Genomic DNA, 23,044 nt, shown 5'->3' with positions numbered 1-23,044 from the left:
TGGATCTAGTCCATTGGTTGGTTATTGGGAAACTATCCAAACTCTTTCGCGATCAACGAAAAGGGATCGAGGGGAATATATAGGTACCTAGTGTAAACACGACAAAATTTGATATGTGTTATCTCGAGCAGGTGGAACACCATAATTACGTGTCTTTTGCTAAAAGTGCCATCGAGGCTAAAGAGAAATGCATGTTTGTAATAGAGCTACATAGGTACAAGTACATGTACATGTGTGCCTTAACTTTAAACTGATACGTTTCGATACATACCTGTAGTTACATGTATGTATGTACTAGGGGTATACTTCCAAGAATATACGCCATCATAGGTAATTTCCAGATGATTGAATACCTGACTACATGTAGTAGGGGTATTCACTTCTAGAAATATGTGCCTTTATAATGCTGTATTACAATGCCGCTTAATGGCACTGAATTTTTCAAAAATCTGAATACCTCTGGAGTGCACATATTAGGGGTATTCACTTGCCGGAATACGTGCTCTTATAGGCATGTACTTATATGAACCGCTTAAAATAATCGGCAGTCGCGTATTCTGAATATGTATGAGGAGAAAACAAGCATCACTAACCTACCTTATTGTCCATGAGAATATTGACCATATATGTGTACCATATAAAGGTGATTGACTAGTACACTAAGCACAAATCTTAAACTAATATGGTAACAGATTTACTCCCACAATATGGCATGTACACTCCAGAGGTATTCAGACCTTTGAAAATTTCAGTGCCATATAAGCGGCGTTGTAATGCAGCGTTATAAAGGCACATATTTCTAGAAGTGAATACCCCTATTGCCATATTGAGGGAGAAAATCTGTTACTATATTAATTTGGGATTTGTGCTTAGCGTACTAGTCAATCACCTTTATATGATACCATATATGGTCAATATTCTCATGGACAATAAGGTAGGTTAGTGATGCTTGTTTTCTGCTCATACATATTTCAGAATACGCGACTGCCGACTATTTTAAGCGGTTCATATAAGCACATCCCTAGACGAGTGCACGTATTCTGGCAAGTGAATACCCCTAGTGACTCATGTACCATAATTCTGGGACAAAATTGAATCCATTATCATATTATTTAAGGTTTTTGTTTGGCTTACTAGTCGATGAAATCTATATGGTACATATATGTAGGTTGGTGATGCTTACCTTTTTCTCCTCTAGAATATATAAGAGACTGCTGATTATTTTAGGCGGTCTATACATGTATATACGTTGTTACAATGCGGGCAATCGCTAACAATAATCGAGAGCTAGCAGCTGAGCGAATTCTACGAAATCTTTGTGAGCACTCGCTGGGAACTCGAGGCCCGCTACATATCTACTATTGTACAAATATGTATTCCGCATGTGCTCTTCATGGAGATAGTGCAAGCCAAGATAAACACAGATATCGGCGTGTGAGATACATAGTAACGAGTAGGAAATTGATTTCCGATGTGAGCCCTAACGACGGTTTAGGGCTACAGCTGTCAGTTACTGTACTAGTGCAAATATGTAGTGGTATGTATCAACGTTTTAGATGAAGCACATACATACATCATCTTAGTTCCCGATAACGTGGCGTGGTAGCGTTCCAGATTAAGGTTATTTCAGCTCATGTGTGTGCCTACTGTGATGTATGTAAAAGAGATACATGTATGTACCACACACACCCATGCGCACTCAAGCTTTTCAATATCAAGGTCGATAGAGTACTGTCCCGGTGAGCTACCTACTTCTCTGAATACATGTACCTACTGGTATCTAAACAGCACTAACATAAATCCAGAAGAAGCTATCTGCTTTGCCTAGTTTCCCACCGACCTATATGCCTAATTGGCCATCTGTGATTACACACCGGAGATGCATGGAGAAAAACTTTTCAGTTGCAGATTGAAGCTTGTGTGGTACATGTATGTACCTCATATACTCTACTCTATGTACCTACATGTACTCTACATGATGCTCACAAGGCAGCACAAATGCTTGAAACAAGCTCTGTACCAAGTCGGTCCAGGCCAAGTCGCAAATCCCGGGTTTCCGAGAACCCTGTCAATAATACTGGGGTGTTTCTCGTCAGTGAATAGAGCGTTTTAGCTGTGCCAGTTGAACAGAAAGTCGGACAGGTTGGACAGAAATTCTAACTATTTTAGGCAAAGACTTGCAAGGATTCAGCCAATAAGAGGTGCAGGACTTTCTGTCCAAGTGCTCAACTTTCTGTTCAACTGGCGCAGCTAAAACGCTCTAATACCGGCTATTCTACATTTATGTAGGCATGTATGGTGCTCTACTCTATTACACGAATACCTACATAACCAAGAGTACCGCCATAACTCGAAAAATTGGCTAGATCAAAATTACTTGTACGGGAAACTTCTGGTGCAGATCGATGCCATTCAACCAATCACTCAAGTGGCAATCCCTGGACGGAGATAGCGAATTTTTCGAGTTTTGGCGGTATGTGCTCTACAGCGGCCTACGGTCATTCACGGGGTGAAGAAGGACATGGGGATTTTAACCACTAGAAAGAATCGGTTATGGAGCTTACTCAATTTGACTTTGCATGTGTGCAACAACGTCGGGACTGGTCCGTTTATGTTTTATTTTTTCTTTTGCTCGATGGTGTGAACTCCGTGGTCAGATGAAAGTCTTTACTATGGGTGGACAGGAAAATAGAACATACTCTAGAGTAGTATCGGACATAGCAGGTTTCTTTCGCACCAATTGATACGCGCATCAGGCGTTAGCATCTGCCAAAAAAATCACGGAGACGATATGCATTATTCGGTGCTTTTTGCCTGCCCCGAGTAGTTATCATATCCAAAGTTGTAAAGGCACAGTTGCACACACCGCCCTTTTTTTTGGCTGGGATAGATACTCTACTTGGCGCTGTGCTACCGATATCGCACCAAACATGGTTATTTTTCACGACAGGCGCTTAATAAGGCATGAGAGTCTACCATACTATGACTCCGAATGGTGATAAACACGGAAACCGTGGAAAGTTTCAAGACTGCCTTATACTCAAATTATGCGCGTATGGGGAGCTGTTGCACCATTACTGTAACTACATACTCGTATTTTAAGTTGGAGACTAGCATGTTAACTCTCGCTAGGCCTCTCTCTCCAGCTATTCTTCATACCTCTAATAAGGGAGTACCTACAGTAGTGTGGGCCGGCTGAGCCTCACTATGGGTCCCCTGCCGCCAAAATATATTTCGGTCCACCCCCACCCCCCCCTCCCCCTCCTGCTGCGGGAACGTGTGTACCTACTACGAAGACACAAGTCTTATATCTGAACAGACATCCCAGAAGCTTCTCCCACGACCCCTTCTTCTTCTTCATCTGATTTCTTACGTCTACGTCTGTAATTTGCAATCGAAACCCCATATTTTATAGGCTTTCTTATGGAATAGCTTCACCTTTCCCGACCGACTACAGTACTATTCTAGGTACTTAGTCGTGCAGTCAAGTTTTTAGGAAACTATCAACTCAGCTTATTTACAGTACTTACTTCCTAGCCTTCTATTCAACCTACAGATTTTCACCTTTTCTTTTAAGGCCGAAGTACTATTCACGGTTCAGAGATAATGTCGAACTCCGGTTATTATGGTGGGTCTGGTGGGGGCAAGTACACATCCATCCCCGAAGAACATGAGATGTTTTCTCCTGATCTATCCAGCCCACCCGCACACAAGAGAAGCGACAGCCAGGATACTCTAGTTGGTGGCCCTTTTAGCCCAGATATGAGAGGACCAGGTCGAAGGGGTTTCTTTAGTTCTGCATCAGACCTGGAGCCTGGGTTTCGGCTTCAGACTCGGATGGCATCCATGAGTCCGGGGGAAAAAAAGGCGCTCAGCAGTTTATATAGCTCAAGGCGTCAAATGCGTAAAAACTTTTTGCATATGATAGCGCGATTTGCATTTACTACAGCCTGTTGTGCCGCCATTGTTGGGTTGTTCAAATATTATGGCAGCAGCGGCGTTCTCGATAACGATAATAAATATATTTTCAATGCTATATACATAGGGATTTCGATGATTCTCAGTATGAACTTGATTGTAAGTCAATCCTTTAAGGAAAATATAAGGGAGTTTGAGGCCAAGCTCAATTGCTAACTCATCCTTCTCTCGGATTGATAGTCAGCCTTCAAATCTTTAGCCAACATGATAAGATGGAGGTTGCTGGCTGCGCACGAGTTTACACTAAGAGAGGTAAGTTTCTCAAAAGCTTATGACCCAATATCTCTAACCTTGGACAGGTCGACTTGATTTTGGCTTGTAGTAGTTTCCAAAAAACGATCCAGTTACTGTTCACACCATCCAAGGAACACACACACCTTGCGACCAAGTCATGGGTGTTTAGACTCGGCGCAATTGCATGGATCCTACTAGGAGTGGTAATTCTACTACAACGGTCCATATATAGACAAGAAATGCCTTTTTTTTTTACTAATATCTTTAGGCGGCTCAAGTTGCAATTGCTCTAATTGGTTTAACCTATAATCATGAGAACGATACTGCTTTAAAGATAGGCCCAGTTAATATTACTGCATTGGATTCTATCTATCCCGAGACATATCCGGCTTTTGATGCAAATATACCACTTGCGGTGCAGAAATGGGCGGCAAATATGCATGGTTCTTGTACGTTATTTGACTTTCTCATTTTTCTAGCAAGTTATTTAGGATGTCTAACATATTGATAATCATGTACAGCAAGCTACTCAATCGTCCCTGTTTACACCCCAGATACAATCTATTCGGCTAATGATATAAACCATTTTTTGATCTATAACCCTTCAACCAATACTATGGAATATACTGTGAGTACAAACCCCCGAACCTAAATTGCCTCATAGATCTTGAGGCTTACAAATTCCACCAGATTCAAGAGTGGGCAGTGGACTTCTCGGTTTCCGATCAATTCATCTCAGTCGAAACGAATCGTACGGTGACTGTTACTCCGCAGTGTGAATACTATCCAATCGAGGAAAATAAGTATGGCGATGCAGACACACCATTTACGATTTTAACAAATGAAGGTGTAAACGCTACAATTGACTGGTTGAAGGTGAATCCCCGAAAGTTCTAAATCCTGTTTTTGTTCTATGGATTTGCGTACCAGTACCTCGGGAAGCTATACCTTGATTCCATAACCGGTAATTCTAAAATTAATAATTGCTCGAGATATTTTATTGGGCATAACATTATACGTTGAATTCAGTAGATAGAGGCTAACACATATCCTATCCTAGGACTCCATGCCCGGTCAAAAGTATGAGCCCATTATCATATCATTTTAATTTGCTTAAATAACTAATATCTTACTTTACCACAGTATTATCGTTAATCCATATTGGGAGGGAATTAGTCCAGAGTATCTGTCATGTGGAGACCGCTGTAGCCGACTCTACATTTTTGAGTTTCCTCTTTTTGGACAAGGTTTATTTTTCAACTGTACCGTTGAAGTTAGCCCCGTTTATAACGCCGTCGAGCCTGAGCATGAAATTCCCGATGAAGTTGCCAAGATCTTCGCGGGATCACCTGGGAGTCAAGGATGGTATGATGATGCTGGGCGGCAGATGGTGAGATATAGTAAAGCGTATGCATAAGTCATTCATGGATAACTTAATATTATTTTGATGCCTAGTTGCTAATTTTGATGTTCTATGATTACAGAAGCTACTGGGGGCTTACAGATCTCGCTGGAGAGGATGGTGAAAAATACGCTGGAGAGGGGCTTGCATGGTTTGTGGCTGGTTCTATCGCCAATTATGACCAATATGGCCCTATGATCGTCTCGACAGGGAATCAGCAATGGCAAGGCGTTAGACTTGTAGTGAAATGGAGGGAATTGGTATGTTATAAATCAAATTTTCTTCGGACGAGAGACGATCGCGATACAGTTACCATAACTCGGAAACAAATCTTGTGGCTCGTTCTATTGAACATTATTTACTACGCTCTTTTACTAATGGTTGGTCTCAGTATATTACCTTAGGCATGATCCTTGCGATAAACCTCATCTTTGGAATCTTTATTGTCATAAAAGCCAATGCTGTGTTTTGCAAAGATGATTCCTTCCTTTCCATAGCACGACTTCTCAGACGTAAGTATTATCATATCCCTTTCGCGAATTCGATCTGAGAGCACTAACTAATTATCCATAGCAATGTTGGAACGCTTGGGAGATTCCGGATCTCATTTACAAGGTTGGGAGATTGCTGATACGTATGACAAAAAGGTGGTATACGGATACAGGGTCAATACTCAAAATAATATTCATCATCTAGATTTTGGAGATGATATACCAATTTTGGCCTCTGGCAAGTATGAGTCATTCCCGAACGGTATGTACGATTAAAGCATCTGGACTTGATTGTGTTCTAAATGTGTTGGTATTACCCACATCATATCAATGGAGAACTTTCTTTGATCTGTTTGTGTTATGATATTTTTGGGGGCGTCTGTAACCTTTTTTTATTTTATTTTATTTTATTTTTTATTTTGATTGATGTTGCAAATCGGGTTGGAAGGGACCCGCATATGTAATTTTGATTAAATGGGATAAAAAGCGGGTTATATTTAGGGTAGTTATACTATTCAAATGCAAGGTGGTCTCATCAAATATTCCCAACGTCTGGAGCCATTTACCTCCAATTTTATAAAAAGACAACCCAGCTAAATCTAGTCATGAAGACAAATCTAAAAAGGTCAGGGTGGTTTTAAAAATTTAATCGAAGCACGGAATTCCGAACACATATTGATGTTTGTGCAGGTTTCTCCCGTTTTGCGATAAGATTTATCGAGCCGGTGATATGTTTACCCATGCCAATCACTTAGCTATCCGAATAACTATCATGATAGGCAGTATGGAAACTCCAACGGCCATCCAATAGAGGTTGGATGCCATATTGGGCGTTTACTATTTGTGTGAGTGAGGGATAGTGCTACAGTCGCTCACCTAGTGACGGCGGATCCTGTCTGATGGTTGTGTTTGCAGTAATTTCCCCTTGGCGTCCCAGAGTTAACTCTGTTATTGGCCTCAAATCCCTGACCGCCATCAGACAGGATCCGCCTTCACCCCGTGAGTGACTGTAGCTATAATTAATTGTAGACCAATAAGTTTACACTTTCACCTCTATGATAGACCACACATACATACCAACACAGACAGCTTCAATCGAATACATAGACAGTATGAGAATTTTCATGTTATGATACCGTAGGACGTAAGGCTGCCATCAGTCATATCGCTGGACTGGGGTGTGGGCGAGTATGATAAGAGATCGAAGCTAACTAAGCTGGTGCAACTGCCCATATCTGGACTCGTGTCCGTACATGAAGTATCACTCGATTCTGGTCTAAATTAGAAATCCTCTAGTGCATGACGATCATCTTCGAGATATGTACCTGACCAAGTCCTGCAAGTTTAGCTCGACTGGAATCACGTGGCATGAGGATTCTCTGGTGCGGAACCCATCTCAGAATAACCAAATGAATGAAATAAGCAAAGCATACTTATTTATCTTCTTATCAACGGTGATTTTAGTCTGATCAGAGTGGGGTCAAGAGTGATTTTAATTTATATTTTGACCTTTGCAGTCAGCAATCCCCTACTGGCACATATACATGGATTTATAAATCTAGACCTCCATGATCTGGACTTTGAGGTAAGAAGCTTTTCTGTAATTACATAATACGTACATGCACATAGTCGTGGCACATGGTGCTATCTATATTCCACTTGCTAAAGCCCAAGTTGCACATATTTAAGCTAGCTGCATGAATGGTCATGGCCTAGCTATAGGCACGAGATCACTGATAGTACGTCGATATGACCCCACTAAGAAAAGAAAAATAAACACTCACAACCCGTAGCCGTATGTGCAACAAATTTTCTGTTATTAGTCCCCACTCAAGGAACTCTTCGGCAATGCATCTTCAGCAGATATTTAGAGAAAAGTAATCATAGCCAATTAAGTATGGTTAAAGACAACGCCCTATAATGATGGCCTTTGAAAAGGATGCCCAAAATACATACTATAAAAAACGCATGTATCTGGCGTAAATCAAATATGGGAACTCATACTCAGCGTATGTAGCATACCGTTTGTTTTTTACTACATGTACCTGTGTGGTCCAGTTGCCCAGGAGTATATGAGATATGCAATGAATGCTGAGTCTTTCTGATTTCATAAGGAACTAACGGAATGATCGGGTTTAGTCACCTACTTTAATAGCTAGTGCAATTCGTTTATTCTCGATCTTACAGCGCACTATATGATGAACGGATCACGCAGTGGTATATCGATAGCTACATGTATGTGAATTAAAATATAAGGCTGGGATAGTAAAAAAGTGACGCTAAACCAAGAATTACAAATATATCCAACAGCCTAGCTTTCGTATCCCAAGACACGGCTAAAGAGGGTTGCAAACCAATGTCATTTTTCAATATCAGGTTTGAGCGTTGCTTGTCTGTTAATTGGCGAGCTTTGGGAAGTCCCGTGCGCTCCCCAGCTGTGGTTTGATACATACATATCCAAAACCATACATGTAGATTTGGGATTTCCGGTCATATCCTCAGCTCCGTGCTTATGAAAGATATTATCGCAAATAGAAATCTTCACAAACTCGTGGAACACCCACTGTTGTTCTTCTATGCTTCCGTGCTACTGCCAAGTCAGTTTTAGTTGATTTTCCTAACCTCCAATCGCGTGCTAGATCCGGTACAGTGATATCAGGTGTCACGCTGTGACACCATCGACTCTCGTGGCGTTCGTTGTGCGACATGAGATTGCGACGTTGGATCAGTTGCAAGTGCACATCTAAATTTAGCACGATTTGGGGGTTCCTTTTTGCACAGCCTCATCCATGTCTTGCAGCCAGGGGCTTTAGCGCAAGTGCATGTGCTTTTCTATTCTTGGACACAAAGGAATCCCAGGAAAAAAATAAATGATCTTCAGAATCAAGGTTGTGGGAGCTCGGGAGCGTTGAGAGAAGGAAAAGAAAGGAAAAAAGGACATTCCAATCCGAGAGAATGGATATTGGAGAAGTTGCGGATATGATAGGTTGTATGTATGTAGGTACTTCGTAGCTGCAGAGCTACATGTACTCTAGTAGTACTTCCGTACCCTAAATGGCAGAGCACCTACAGCTCTTTGCAATCATCCGTATGTGAAAATAAAAAACCGTGAGTTGAATGACAGGCGAAGTTGGGTCCTGGCCTTCGAGCTCTGTGTTCTCTGGACATCCCTAACGGAAACAACAAAAACATGCGGCAGAAGTGAACCTAGTGCCTGTAAAGTGACGTGAGGACGGGATCTGCCTACATGTACGTGAGTGGGGCTTGCAAGAGGAGAGTAGAATACGGGAGACCGGCTGTACGGACATGAGCTTCGCGGATCCTACGGGAAAAAAAAGTGAACCTCGCAGATTTTACGGGAAGACGATTTTGAACACCCTTACTGAGTATCATCGCTTTCCTGGAGCATTTAATAGGCTGCTTCCCTCTCCTTTCATAGAGGGAGCCGTGATCTGCACGAGGAAAGGGCTGTCGTGAGCATAAATCATGCACTAGAGTGTATGGAGAGGAAATAAATTGCATGACCCTAAGCATGGCAGGTAGAACGTAGAATCGGAGAAAGTACACTGGTCCTTGCTGCACCCCGCCAGAAGCCCTACCTTCGCCGCAATCGAGGAATCAAGGGGTGAGAACAAGTGATGACAGACTTTGGGGTTCAATCGACAAGACACTAGAATTTTTCATTTTGTTTGTTCTCGGGACGGGCTGTAACTAAATTCTTGAGCTAGGTACATACATGTTATGAGTGAAACGGAAATAATTCCCCCACGAAATTGCTACCACGTCGCAGAACTGGGCTTTCGTCACTCCCCAGCATCATCACCATAATCGCCTCCGCCGTCCGTTCACCCTCTGCCCTCACCCATAAATTTTAATTGCTCCATACCCTTGAAGGGACTAGAGTACTTACAAAACTATCCATCCCAAGCCTCATTTTCAACATCGGTGATCCCTTCTCCTTCTGGGTTCACTGTGGGGGCTTGGTTCTGTACTTTGCTACTTACTTCTCTAATCCGGATCCATTCGTTAGTTGATTTTCCTTTCTTTTTCACTCTTACCTTTGGTTCTTGCACATCAAAGGGGGGTTGAAGGGAAGCCGTTTCAAGCGACTTCCACTCCAAGATTGTCTGTATCCTGTCGTGTCGCCCACACATTCGCGACATACACCTGATTGGAAAATTCCTTTCGTACGCTCGTTCGTTTTTCGTGATAGTAGCTAGTCTATCCAGCACACCACTTTCATAGCAACAATCACCTCCGTTACCAATACCATCAGCCATCGCGACCTACAGCCTATATACAGCACTTGGGCGAGAGCGTTACTTTTCATCCAATTTTTGGGAACTGGCCGTGCTGCTTGGGAAGTTTCGCCCAGTGGTTGTCACTCAAGACTGGGGTGGGGAGATCGAGGCGTCTTATTTTTAGGGGGAGGTGGAGCGGAAAGGTGAGCTGGAGCTGTCTCGGGGTCGGTCTTTTCTGTATTGAAATGTACAGCGTGATATGCGGGTGGGCAAAAGATTTCCTGCTGATCAGGTGTTCTCCTAGGTTTCCACACTCCGCGATCATGAACGACGCTTCTTCTTTGTCGTCAACGTTGCCGTCTTCAACCACTCCTCCTGAGTCGTCAGCAGTAGCGCACCGTAAACGTCGGTCAAAACATTGCCGTATCAATATCAATACCCCGCCGATGCTGTCCCTATTTCTGCTGGCAACCCTCCTTATATTCACCGTCCCTGCCCGCGCTGTTCTAATAAACACTTTCGATAACTGCCTACGGAGGGATGTAAGGTTGTCGCCAACCCATCTCCAGTTTCACCCCTTATTAGTTGCAGTATCATTTTCTTTGGACGACCCAGATAAGGTTTTGACTGTTAGGGTCTGGGGAAATGTTACGGGGGAATCATCTGCAAACCCATCAATTTCTCGGAGGGATCTTTTCGTTGAGGGGGATGCGCTTTACCGACCACGAAGTGAAGAAGGATGGTCATGGTGGGAGAAACGACAGGATGCAACCACAGTGGTGAGTGCCAAAGTTAATGGTACCGATACACAGATTCCAGCTGGTTCTTGGGGACAAATCAGGGTCAACAATCCAACAATAGACGGAAGCGTAGATTACGAGACCAACGGGACAATTGTGGATAAGGATGCCTCATGGAGTAGATATGCCACCACTTTCAAAAGCACAATCGGGATTGCATCTTTCTCAGCATTGGACGATATAGCATTTTTCTGCGCGGATAGTTCACATGGATCAGCGGCAAGTATAGGTGCCACCTGCCCAATGGGCAACGTCAAATTATCAAATCAGACAGATTACAATAATATAACACTGCTTATGAATGAATTGGATTCATTTACCTATAATACAACTTTGATATCAGCATATCGTTTTGCGACGCTTGATACCAAGTTCACAATCATTTCTGGGGACAACTCAGCAACAACCGTAGGATGTGTACATATCGAGATCACCCCTCTGTTGGGGACCGGCATTAGTGCAGCCATAACCTGGGTACCTGCGGGTTTACTGGCTCTAGTCGCACTAGGGACCGTCCTTGCAGCGATACTAAATCCATGGGTAGGAACAGTGGATATATTCAGGTGGAGCAGTAATTTCGGAATGGACGAGGATATGATTCGTTTAGTTACACCTGGATTCGCAGACTGCCTACAGTGGTTGCAGTTTTTTGTTCTGACGGGCAGTTTGTCATTGAACTACCCAGGCTTTTATCAACCTACAATTGCAAGGCTAGCCTGGAGTTCGTTGCTATTCAATACCAGTTTTTTTACCCACGAACCGATCAGTGATCAGAGTTGGTCTGGAGATGGCATCTACGCCCTAGATGCCGCTGCCTATGGGCTTGAGAGGATAGCCCAGGCTGTCGGATTACAGGATGTTAATGATATCTGGGTCTGTATGGCGGCATGGTTCGCAGTAGTGGCTGTTGGTACTATAATAGTTGTGCAGGTGTGGTTTGGATCTAGATGGGTTATAAGGACAATTCGAGGAGTAGAGGAAGAGGATTTGACGCAAAAAAATGTTCCATTTACCTTGGGTATGTCGATGTTTCTTTGCTAGTGAATACTTGCCAGGGGGCTTCTTGCGCGAAGTATTATGGTCGGAGACACATACTAATCTTAACAAAAATTGGCGATACGTTATAGGCTTGATCAACCGGATCACATTCACCTACTTTCTAACACCCATTCTTGCAATCTCAGCCTTTCAAATCACGGTTGCCAGTCATACCAGCACTGCGGTTGTAGCATGTGCGGGCGTAACTATCTTTGTCGTTTTAACCACCGCAATCGCTCTTACAATCCGCATCTGGAACCACCAACCCCGGTCAACTCTTTTTGACAATCTTCCTACGTTACTAACATTCGGAACATTCTACAATACTTACCGTGAAAAGAACCTGAAATTCTTCATTGTACAGCTCTATGTTAATATAGTTCGAGCTCTTGCATTCGGTGCTTTACAGCCGAGTGGGATAGCGCAGATTACAATCCTTGCCATCTGTGAAATTGTACTCGTTCTCACTATTTATGGGATCAAGCCCTACGCACCAGCAACATCAATGAATGCCTGGCAAGCAATCTTTGCAATGATCAGGTTACTAACTATATTACTAATGATGGCATTCGTGCCAAGTATGGACGCCGGTGGTGCAGCAAGGGCATGGATAGGCTATGTCATTTTAGTTATACATGCCTTAGTGCTCATATTTGGGTTCTTCTTCATGGCTGTGCAGACCATGCTGGAGTTGTTCATCCGCGGTTGTGGTGGTGCAGACGATGGTGAAGCTGCTAGAGGAGGACTTGCTAAAGTAAGTTGGAATATTCTTGCTTCTCCTGGATTACTGCGAATAGAAACACCCGAGCCCAGGGTAGATCTAGATGAATGATGCACTTGCCCTTTTCTGTTTATTTTTTTTTTGTTAGTATCATGAAAAAGAGGGGGCTACTGAAGAAAGGTAACCCCCAAGTTGAGGATCAAAGTGCGGAAGATGATATCAATGCACACGCATTGACTATGTGTCGTTTATTAACATTAAAAATGGGGATTTGCTTTTTCATAAAAAGCATCTCTATACCTGCTTGTGGGAAGGCATTTAAGAAAACAAGTCATCGTTCATCTATTTCTCGCCTCTTATTGGCTTTTTTCCTCTTGCTGCTATCTTTCCGCTTTCTTTTGGGGCATATTTACCCCTACCTATACCCGAAAATAGTTTCTCGTGAATATGTTTTACTAAGCGCTATTCGTGTAAAGGTTTTCGGAATGCGCCAACTTTCACGTCGTAAACACAAAAGCCACCACGGTTCAATTGACCCCAGCATCATGACAGCTAGTGCTCATGAGGAACGCAATATGTCCAGTATGGGTCATAATCGACCGGGTATGGGCCCTCACTCAAGGTCTGACAGTTCAGCCGTATTGCTTGGACCTGGGATGGTTCCTGCATCATTGGGCCGTGGTGATGTCGGGCATGCGCACTCAGGAAGCGGAAGTACAAGCTTTACACCAACGACTCCAGGGGGCGCCAGTCAGTACTCATATCTTGGAACAGGTCCTGGGATTCCGCTAGGAATAGACACAAGTGGTGTAGCCGGGCCTTATTATCGTCCCCCTAGAGCGAAGGGTCTACAGCAACGGGCAAATGGGGAGGGAAGTGCAAGCGATAACTATTCGCCTGGTGCACGCAGCAGAGGTAGTTGGGCTAGTGAAGGGTGGCCTGCAGGAGCCGGGATAGCTGGGAAGCACCGAGGATCTCAGCAGAGCTCTCATGGAAGTCACAGTATTTACAATAATAAGGAAGGAATCACCAATGCCACCGGCGCACAGTCTGGCCCAGGAACACCGCGTGAAAGCGCTGGAATGGATATGGGCGGGTTCCCGACCGGACCTACTATTCAAGGGTTAGCACACAGACACACGGATTCATCATTAACTGGGAGCGCTAGGGCCCAGCCTGATTACGCAGTAAGAGAAGGAGACTTTTATTATGGCGTTCGCGGCCCCGCTTTGTCAAACCAGCCCGCAAGGAGATTGGGTACTGGACCGGCAGATCCAACAGGGCCTGTTTCAAATGCAAAGGGATGGTTGTGGCGGAAGTTGGGGTTGGGAGTGAAAGAAGATAAAGGTTTCACTGTTGTGAGGAGTAGTAGAGCTCCCGAGGAGCTATTGGACGCTGAGAGAGAGGCAAAGGGTATTGGGATGGCGATTAGTGCCGATGCACCTCTAAGAGCGCAGGGTGATGAAAGCGAGAGTGAGGGAAGTGATGTGGAGAGTGGGGACGAGGAAGCTGAAAATGGCGAGAAGGGGGTAGGAAAGCGACGGGCCGCCGGTCCAGCTCCTGATACGGATACCGAGGACGAGGAGGAAAACCTTGACTCCAGTACGCCGGGTCCTAGCACAAGGATGCTGGAAAAGCAGCCAATGTTCGATGACACAGATGGGGCTGGCATAGAACTCATGCGACAAGGAAGCCTCAAACCTCAGGTGCCACGGAAATCTTCAAAACGCAAAACAGCCAGCTTGCTAGTTTCACCGGTTTTGACGAGTCAACTCCAGCACCAACTATCGCAACATAACACGGCAGACGATGAACCGGACAGCCCCATAATGATTCGAAAACCAGACCAGCCCTATGACCCGCATTTCTCGCCTTCCAGCTCTACATCGAACCGATACAATATCCCAGACCCGCAACAGCTCCATCCATTACGGCACAAGCAAAACCTCTCTGTCGGGTCATCTACACGGCTTCCATTTACCAGTCCAAGTAGGGATGCAAGTAGCGCACACTCGCGATCAGTGAGCACCAACAGCAGCATTCTAGCACCGCCGCATTTGCCCACGGAAGACGAACCTGGGAGCAGACCAGCAAGCGTGGGGACGGTACAAAGATATCGGATGGAAGACAGTCTCCGGACTGTACCAAACGAAGAAGGTGACTATTTGGGAAGCCAAGCAGAACTAGTGGAGCAGAGTCGCAGTGCAAGCATGGGGAGTCAGATCACTAGGAGAGAATCTCAGATGAGTCGGAAGGGTGTTTAGGAGTTTTTTTTTCCGCGTAGGATCCTGAGGAAGCTTTTGTGAATACCAGGCAAGGGTTATTCAAATTCTCCGAGCTTTTTTTTTTTTTTTTCATTCTTTCAGTTTATGGAATGTGTATTTTTTGAGGGTTCAAAAATGGTGTTTGTCTTTTTTTTATCCCCCACTCGTTTTTCTTTTTCTTTTTACAGTAATAACGGTTTGCATGGCTTCTTCTCTATCACTATTATTGGATTAGCTAAGTATCTATCTAATCATTCGCTATTTTATTTTTTCCTTCCTTGTTCCTTTGTTTCTAATGGGGGGTGTTTTTGTTTTATTGTTTTTCATCCTTTTTTTCTTTTTATTTTGGTCTTTTTTTCTTCTCTTTTCTACCTCTGGGTTGGTTGGGTTGGGTTTTCTTTCCATTTTCCATCGCTTTTATCTCATTTTTTTCTTTTCCTTTTCTGTCCATGAGCGAGTGATTGTCTCTCTCTTTTTTTTAGGGGGGAAATGTAGAGAACGGCTGGGAAATGTAACAAGATGAGGGCCCCCCACTCATGTAGCTTTGCGCACGTACGATAGTCCGACGGATGGATTGATGAGGGATTGGGTAAATAGAGTATGAGGAGGAGAGGGCACTACTGTGTTTTTAAAGGGAAGAGAAAGAGAAGAAAATCAAACACGTAGAAGGGTCGAATACCATATTCCTGAATAAATATGTATTTTTCAACATTTCTTTTCTTTTCTCGCAGTTGCGATCATTGCCAGTACTGCAGTCACGCTGGGAATAGATGCCGCTAATTCCAATTCCCACCTTTTCCTTATCTAACTAGCGTGCTCAATTTAGAATCGGACCGATCGTAGTTAAAAATGTGAACCACGGTTTGCACTCTATGGAAGACCTTGGCGGAACATGCAACATTCCCAACTGACTATTCAACGACCAACCAAGAAGTACATCCCCTCTTTTACATGCATAGGCACTGTATGATAGGGCGGGGCGAGCAATGTATTGCCTATTTTCTTACTCCCCTCCATCATCGAATGGCCGTTGCATTTCCATCACCCTACACAAAGTGCAAGTCTCAGACAGTGAGTAAAAAAGATTGGCGAATGTCTTTTCTATTCGAATTCCCCCATGGCACATATGTACCGTACATGGTACATACATGTACATATCAAAAAAAAAGCACGTTATATGTCACAATTGACACATTGCAATGTCTCTCTCCCCATCTCTAATCCGCCACGTGCAGCAGACACAACAGCTCTTTCAATACAGACGAGCGGGTAGAAGAGAACGGCGGGGAGAGATGTCTGAGGAAACACGTGTTTGGATGGGAAGATGGTAGGCGGTGTGTCGGATTTTGGCGTGACGTTGAGACATTAATAGTGTCTTTTTTATTTATATATGGTAGAGTAGCGGGGGAGATCGTGCGTGATGTAGAGATGTGCTAGTGACATGTTGTAGGCGGGTTAGTGGGGGAGAGGGCTACAGTCACTCTGCTAAGCTGGTGTTTGTAACTTGTCTGGAATGCCTCGCTAAAAATGTATTATGCACTCTATGGAGACGTTTGGTGTGAGTGCTTACTCTATTTTACATGTAAGCTTCAAATCCCTGATATCATCCAGTTGAGTTACCTGGGTATGAAACTTATGTACGTCGATCCTGCACTGAGTAATATGTTCCTAGTTCACCAAATCCAGGGCTCTGAGCAGTGACAACGGGGCTTCCGAAAATCATCACGTAAGCCTCCTATCGTAGAGCATAGTCATAATAATGAACCACTTAGAACCTATTCATGCGTCATGAATGCACAAGAGAGAACGAGGTGGTGTGAAACCGCTGGGGATATATTCCGTGGTTTTCCGGCCAAGACCTCATCCCCTGCCATATTTGCAAACAGATACCACGGTTCGATATCATCCACTTTAAACCGCTTGTTTCATGTTCCATCAGCACAACAGTATATTACTGTACTGCCGGAGAGGAGAAAGACGACCCGGGGGGACGGGGGGTAAAGCGTCCCATCTCTAGCTGACCGCCGCTCCGAAGATATCCGGACCCACGTACGTATCGGAGTTACTTGAACTATTATATATACTTGAGATGATTGGGACTTTTACCAGCTAAATCTCTGATTCTTTATAGTGAGCCAATCTATAACAACGTGTAGTCGCCTAGCCTAGTTATAACCATATATCCAACCATAATAACAGAAATGTGGGTGGAATTACCACTGCAATCTTTGAAAATTCCATAGAACTACGGTATATTCTTGCGATTCCAAACTGATGCGGTACCCTATTTCTGGTACTGTAGCTACTATCTCTTGAGGCCGGCCTGTCGCCAGTCCCAAGTGTTTATCCCTTACATATCGGCCGCCCCGAATTCAAGATATAGAAATTTACCACCCAAGCCATTTCACGAAAACCGCCGCCGCTCCCTAGTGGGGGGATTATCATGACTTGTAACCTGGAATAGAATACCGGCCATGGCACAAGCGCTCTAGGTACAGTGGGCCTCGGCGGGCGGGCTTGAAGCTGAGAAGCTGCAAATATGGACCCTAAGTTAGGAGTGTAGCTGTTACTGTGAATCAAGCTATAGCTAGCTATGGTTACGTAGACAGCGGTACTCAAGATCCATATGGTGCCGGTCGGAGCTTCAATAAAGCTCTTGAACCGATGCTAGATAATTCGTGTCTTGCTTAAGTAGCCTGGACTTCTAACTCTGTACGCTTATGTGCTCGCCTTGCTTCGGGGCAGTTGAGATGTCTATCTATCTGAGAAAGTGTGAATACTGCTTAATATATGTATATACTGTCAGCAAAACCGAGACCGCAGGAAAGGAAGAGGTGTTGCGCTAGTCCTGGGCTACTTAAGAAGTGCGAGGTGTTTGAGCACATGTATGTACTTGTACTTTAACTACTTATCTCTTCATACCCCACATTCGATTCCCCCCCCCCCCCCCCCAAAGGATTCCACTGTAGGTAGCTGTGATCTAGCCTCTAAAATCATCAAGCACAATAATATAATTCAGGGGATGTAGAACAGAATGTATTATAATCATAGCCCATCACTCGCTGCCAAGGATCAACTCCACAGTGCCCATATTATTCCTAACAAGCCATCTAGTGTGGTCGACGAGCCGGCTCGAGACGAGCAGGAGGAAAAGCTTGACTTGACTCGTGATAGCAGCTGTTCGGCTTGTTTCGACTTGTTCGACTTGTAAAAGCTCGAGTTGCTCGAGCTGAGCTCGGGCTTTTTAGTTGCCCCAGATAGGAGTTCCAGAAGTCATTCTAGCTCTCTTTGTGCAAACATATATTATTAGGGTTAGGGTTGAGTACTTCAAGATTTTACAAATCAAATGGCGGAAGGATAATATGGGCATATCTAGTATTGTTTTCAGGCGGGAATACTCAGAGAGATAACACCTAAAAGTTCGAGCTTTTCAAGTCGAGCAGCAAAAAAAGCTCGAGCCAACTCGACTTGTGGGGGTAGCTGCTCGTGGCTGCTCGAGCTTTGGGCTCGAGTCGAGGACTCGAGTTAACTCGTCTCGTGGACCACACTAAAGCCATCCTTCTAGATTTTCTTGATTATAGTATCCATGAGCCCATCCAATCAGTGGATAGCCTATAATACCGCCCCCCCCGCAATTCCCGGCAGCTCTGATGCATGGACCCGGTGCCTCTTGCCCATCCACCGTTCGCCGTAGCTGCCCGTCTCTGCACGCGTACGTTAAACAGTACCGCAGATGGCGGTCGATTGCCGCATGCCGGATCCCTATTATGTGCTGAGTTTTCCAAGATATCCTGTCAGCGAACGTCGGTGTAAGTTAGCTTTCCATGCTCGGATGCGTAGGGTCGAGTAGGTCTAGGTTATGTAGGAATAGTAAAAGCCTAGTCTCGTGCCCAGCCTGTGTACGTTTGCTTTGATGTGTCTGCACGCAGCGCGACAACAAAACAGTCTGGGAACAAGACTAGTAAAAAGCCCTAGCAAGGTGCATACATATATGTAGGTTGAATGCCCAGCGCAACACCACCGAACAAGCCCAGTTACCAGCTAGAGCTGGACGTTACCTCCCTCCAGTCTTCACCACACCACCCGCAGAGCCCAACAGTGCGACCCAATCCCTCCGTAGAAGAATATATTAGTGCTATTACCGTAGATATTCTTACCCCCTCGGTAACTATACGTACCCTCTGAAATCTGTAATGTCCCAGTGAACATCAGCCCCCCACATACACGGGAGCTTATGAAAAATGTAAGGAAGCTTTTGCATGTAACACCTCAAGCTCAAGCTCAATCTCTCACCTTTTCTACCTTCCTTGAACACCATAGGTAATCAATCAATCAATCAATCCTTGAACGCCGCCACCACCCAGAATTCGCCCGAGTGATACTCCATGACGCACGCAACCACACCACACCACAACCTAACTTCAGCCCGCAGCCCGCAGCCCGCAGCCTACATAGATCGTTGACACCGCTCCCGACTACACCACACTCACAACCACTCACTCCAACACAAGCAACTGCCAAACCATCCTTTATATTTCAAACTAGCTACACCACACCCCCCACACCTCCACATCTCACACCACATCTCACACCCCCACAGCACAGCACACAGCACTTTATGTAACGAAACAAAACCAACCCACAAGTCTCGAGAGAGAGAGAGAGCGACCAAACTAAAAACCAAACCAAACCAGAAGGGAAAAAAACGAACCCGAACCAGAAAACCAAACCAAACCAAACCAAACCAGAAAACCGAGCCATAGATAGAAACGGGAGAGAGAGAAAAAAATGAACGAGAAGAAAGGAAAAAAGACAGATCCCCGCCGTGAGATGAGATGACAGAAGAAGAGTAGGAAAAGGGTAGAGGAAATAGTAGAAGTAGTGAGAGGAAAACATACCCGACCGGCAATGAGCAATCCACACCGCAGTTGAGCAAGTAGAAGCGGAGGAGGAGGATGGGAGAAGAATAGTAGCAGTAGTAGAAGTAGTAGAGGAAGAAACAGAGATCAAGATACGAAGCCAACACCCCAACGTCCACACCACAGTACACTGACCGCCTTAACTGGCTACTTTCGTTAGAATCACAATCACACCTGCAACACCAAGGAGCGACCGCACCAGGCAAGCAAGAGAAGCAAAAAAGGAAGAAAAAGCAGAGAAAAATCAAATCAAACAATAAACTCCACCGAATCTAACTCCAACGCTGCGTTTGCGCTTTCTACAGCCAGGTGATAATAGAAGGCCATCTAGCTATAGCGCCACTAGTATCTCTATTCTACTCGCACCCCGCAAAAAAACTACTCGTGCACAGCATGCACCGGACACTCCCCATTACCTCGTCGGTCAAACCATGCGCGGATACATTTCTACCAGAGTCAGTTAGAGCACATTCCCTAGAGAAAGAATTCAATAATACACACTTTATGATACCGGCACAGGCACTCCAACCGCGCAATTATGTCGCCCTCTTCAAACTCCTCAAAGCAGATGACGCACTCGGCCTTCTCCCTCTTCACCTGCCTCTTCGGCGGCTGCTTCTCATCCTCACTCACGGCACTACTCCCCTCTGCCGCCGGCGCCGCGACTTCCCCGGACCCACTTCCGCTCCCCTCCGCCGCCACCTCCGCCACCTCCACCTCCGCCGGTTCCGTCAGTTCCGCCGGCTCCGTCAAGTCCTCGGCCGCCACCGTCCCCGGCGCCGGCGTCATAATCGGCGTCTGCACCGGCGTCGAACTCGGCGTAACCTCATCGTCGTCCACACTCGCCCACGTATCCTTCTCCGTCGCCTTCCACACGACCATTCTGCCACCCCCCGTATACCTCCTTGTCCTCCCGAGCGCTCCAGGCCCCGGCGCACTCCCGCTGCCGACCCGGCTCGGCGCGCTGCCGCCGCCGGGGGAGACGCTGTGTTCCACCTGGCGGATGCAGTTCTGGATGTGGGCCTCGCGGTCCTCCTCGGAGCCGTTGGCGCGGATGGGGGGCAGGGCGGACGTGCATATTGGGCAGTAGTCGGTCTCTTTCAGGTGCTGCTGGGGCGGCGGTTGGAAGAGGTCGCCACCGCCGTGGCGGGGGGGGACGGGGTAGTAGTTGTGTGGCGGGCGGCGGGAGGGGAGGGAGTTGTGGTATGCGGTGGGGGTCTGCGGGGTGCGCGGGTGGCTGTAGTTGATGTGCGGATGCGTGCGGTAGCTTTGCTGCGTCTGTAGCTGACGGCGGTTAGTCCTCCCTCATACTTCCATATCTACTAGGCGGGGGTGACAATACCCTAGTATGAGGCCCCAAGCACTCATCACACATCCTCACAAGCAGTCCATCGTCTTCACTATCACTAGATTGTCTCACTAACAGCGCCGGACTACCATCAGGGCTCCACGACGCCCTATGGGCCCGAGTATTTCCGCTGCTGCTCCCGCCGCCACCGCCTCCCCCAACAACCACCGGCACCAGTCCCTGCGAGCACCCCGCGCTCTGCGGCGGCTGCACCACAAACGCCTTCGGAATCGTGATACGATGCGGCGAGCATCCCTGGCACACCACGCGGCCGCATTTCCTACATCCAGCCCCGCGATTCGTTAGCCCACAATCGGTCAGTCAGTCGGTCAGCAGTAGGTATATACCGGCAATGATGCCTGCGGTTGAAGAACGTGAAGCCGCAGCTGCAGATGGGGCAATTGGCCACGCTGGAGTCGGGCTGCCAGGGCGGGAGCACGATGTCGCTGGTCTGGCGGGGCGGCGGCGGGGGCCGTGGGCGGCGGGTGGTGCTCGAGGCGGGGGGGCGGTAGGCGTTGCTTATGGGGCGGGGGCGGATGCCTGGTGGGAGTGGGGGGAGGTCGCGGGGTTGGGTTGGGTGCGATTGGGTCTGTGTCTGTGTTTGGGTGTCCATGGTTGGTAGTGAGTGGTGGGTCTTATCGCTAGCTAGCTGCTACTGCTATATATAGCGGCTGGTAGCTGGGTAGCTTTTGTTTCCCGAGGTAGATGTTTGGGGGGGGGGGGGGGGGGGGGGGGTAGAAGAGTATGAATGGATGAAGGGAGAAGGAAATATAAGGTGTCGGAGAAGGAGGAGGGGGGGTGGAAGGGAGGAAAGATAGAAAGGTAAGCGGGCCCCCTAATTTCCAGTCGAGAAATAGATGAAGAAAAAGAGGTCCGTTGGCTGGCTGGCTGACGGGTGGGTTGGAAGTGGAAGGGTGTTTCTGTGTAATAAATAATTACAGCACCTCTCAAATTGCAAATGAGGTATGCCGAGCGATGTCACCAAATTGCAACCAGCAGAGCCTCGACTTTCCACGGCCGATCGAATAATATTAAGTTTTAAGTAAGTAGATAGGTAATGTAGAAGAAGAAGAAGAAGAAGAAGACGACGACGTGAGAGGAGTCCCCGGTGAAACCACCATAGAACAGAAACGAGAGAGAGGTGAAGAGAGAGAGAGAGAGAAAAAAGAATGTCGTTATTAGCAAACAACGAACGGACCCGACTGCCGCCACCCGGATATCACACGCACGCGAGCTGCTGAGTGATCGTGAGGCGAGCACAGGTAGGGCTTCAGGGCTTCTTCTTCCGAGTAGTTTACTGGCAGCTTCCAAACACCTCGAAAGGGGGAGGGGTGGGAGTGGGAGAGGAGGGGTGAGGGGGGGGGTAGGTATGTACTTGGGTAACTAGCTGCTGTCTATGCTGCTGTTTGGGGGGGGGGAGGCGATGTTCAGATGTCGGCAGAGACGAGGCTGAGACTCTCCCACCAGCGGAGGCGGAGGAGGAGGTGCGAGAGCGAGAGCGAGAGCGAGAGCATGAGCTCGACACACGGCGCGGGGGGGGCAATCGCACGTGATCTTACGCTGCCAAGAGGTGGCGTCTAGCCAGATGGGGTTAGGCGGAGGCAGGGT

At 46.3% G+C, this 23,044-nt stretch overlaps 3 protein-coding genes across 3 annotated transcripts; 2 read left to right on the top strand and 1 right to left on the bottom strand.

Moving 5' to 3' along the window:
* Nucleotides 1–3,606: 3,606 nt before the first annotated feature.
* Nucleotides 3,607–6,381, top strand: H6S33_005531 (uncharacterized protein; the record flags this gene model as incomplete). Its single annotated transcript, XM_044836887.1, has 11 exons — nt 3,607–4,077; nt 4,159–4,230; nt 4,278–4,415; nt 4,481–4,661; nt 4,734–4,840; nt 4,903–5,088; nt 5,273–5,292; nt 5,356–5,619; nt 5,697–5,874; nt 6,006–6,126; nt 6,188–6,381. The coding sequence occupies 11 exons, from the start codon at nt 3,607–3,609 to the stop codon at nt 6,379–6,381; spliced, it is 1,932 nt and encodes a 643-aa protein (XP_044698840.1).
* A 4,288-nt stretch (nt 6,382–10,669) lies between these two features.
* Nucleotides 10,670–15,169, top strand: H6S33_005530 (uncharacterized protein; the record flags this gene model as incomplete). The annotated part of the gene is made up of 4 exons (XM_044836886.1): nt 10,670–11,144; nt 11,220–12,164; nt 12,274–12,938; nt 13,382–15,169. 4 exons carry the CDS (start codon nt 10,670–10,672, stop codon nt 15,167–15,169), a joined length of 3,873 nt encoding a protein of 1,290 aa, XP_044698839.1.
* A 5,297-nt stretch (nt 15,170–20,466) lies between these two features.
* H6S33_005529 (uncharacterized protein) lies at nt 20,467–22,049 on the bottom strand (the record flags this gene model as incomplete). Its single annotated transcript, XM_044836885.1, has 4 exons — nt 20,467–20,535; nt 20,590–21,366; nt 21,431–21,716; nt 21,784–22,049. 4 exons carry the CDS (start codon nt 22,047–22,049, stop codon nt 20,467–20,469), a joined length of 1,398 nt encoding a protein of 465 aa, XP_044698838.1.
* Nucleotides 22,050–23,044: the final 995 nt, after the last annotated feature.

The sequence above is a fragment of the Morchella sextelata genome, assembly GCF_020137385.1.
Source record: "Morchella sextelata strain SCLS chromosome Unknown scls_2, whole genome shotgun sequence".
Taxonomy (NCBI): domain Eukaryota; kingdom Fungi; phylum Ascomycota; class Pezizomycetes; order Pezizales; family Morchellaceae; genus Morchella; species Morchella sextelata.
The sequence above is the reverse complement of the archived record's forward strand: the minus strand, read 5'-3'. Positions and strand labels throughout refer to the sequence as shown.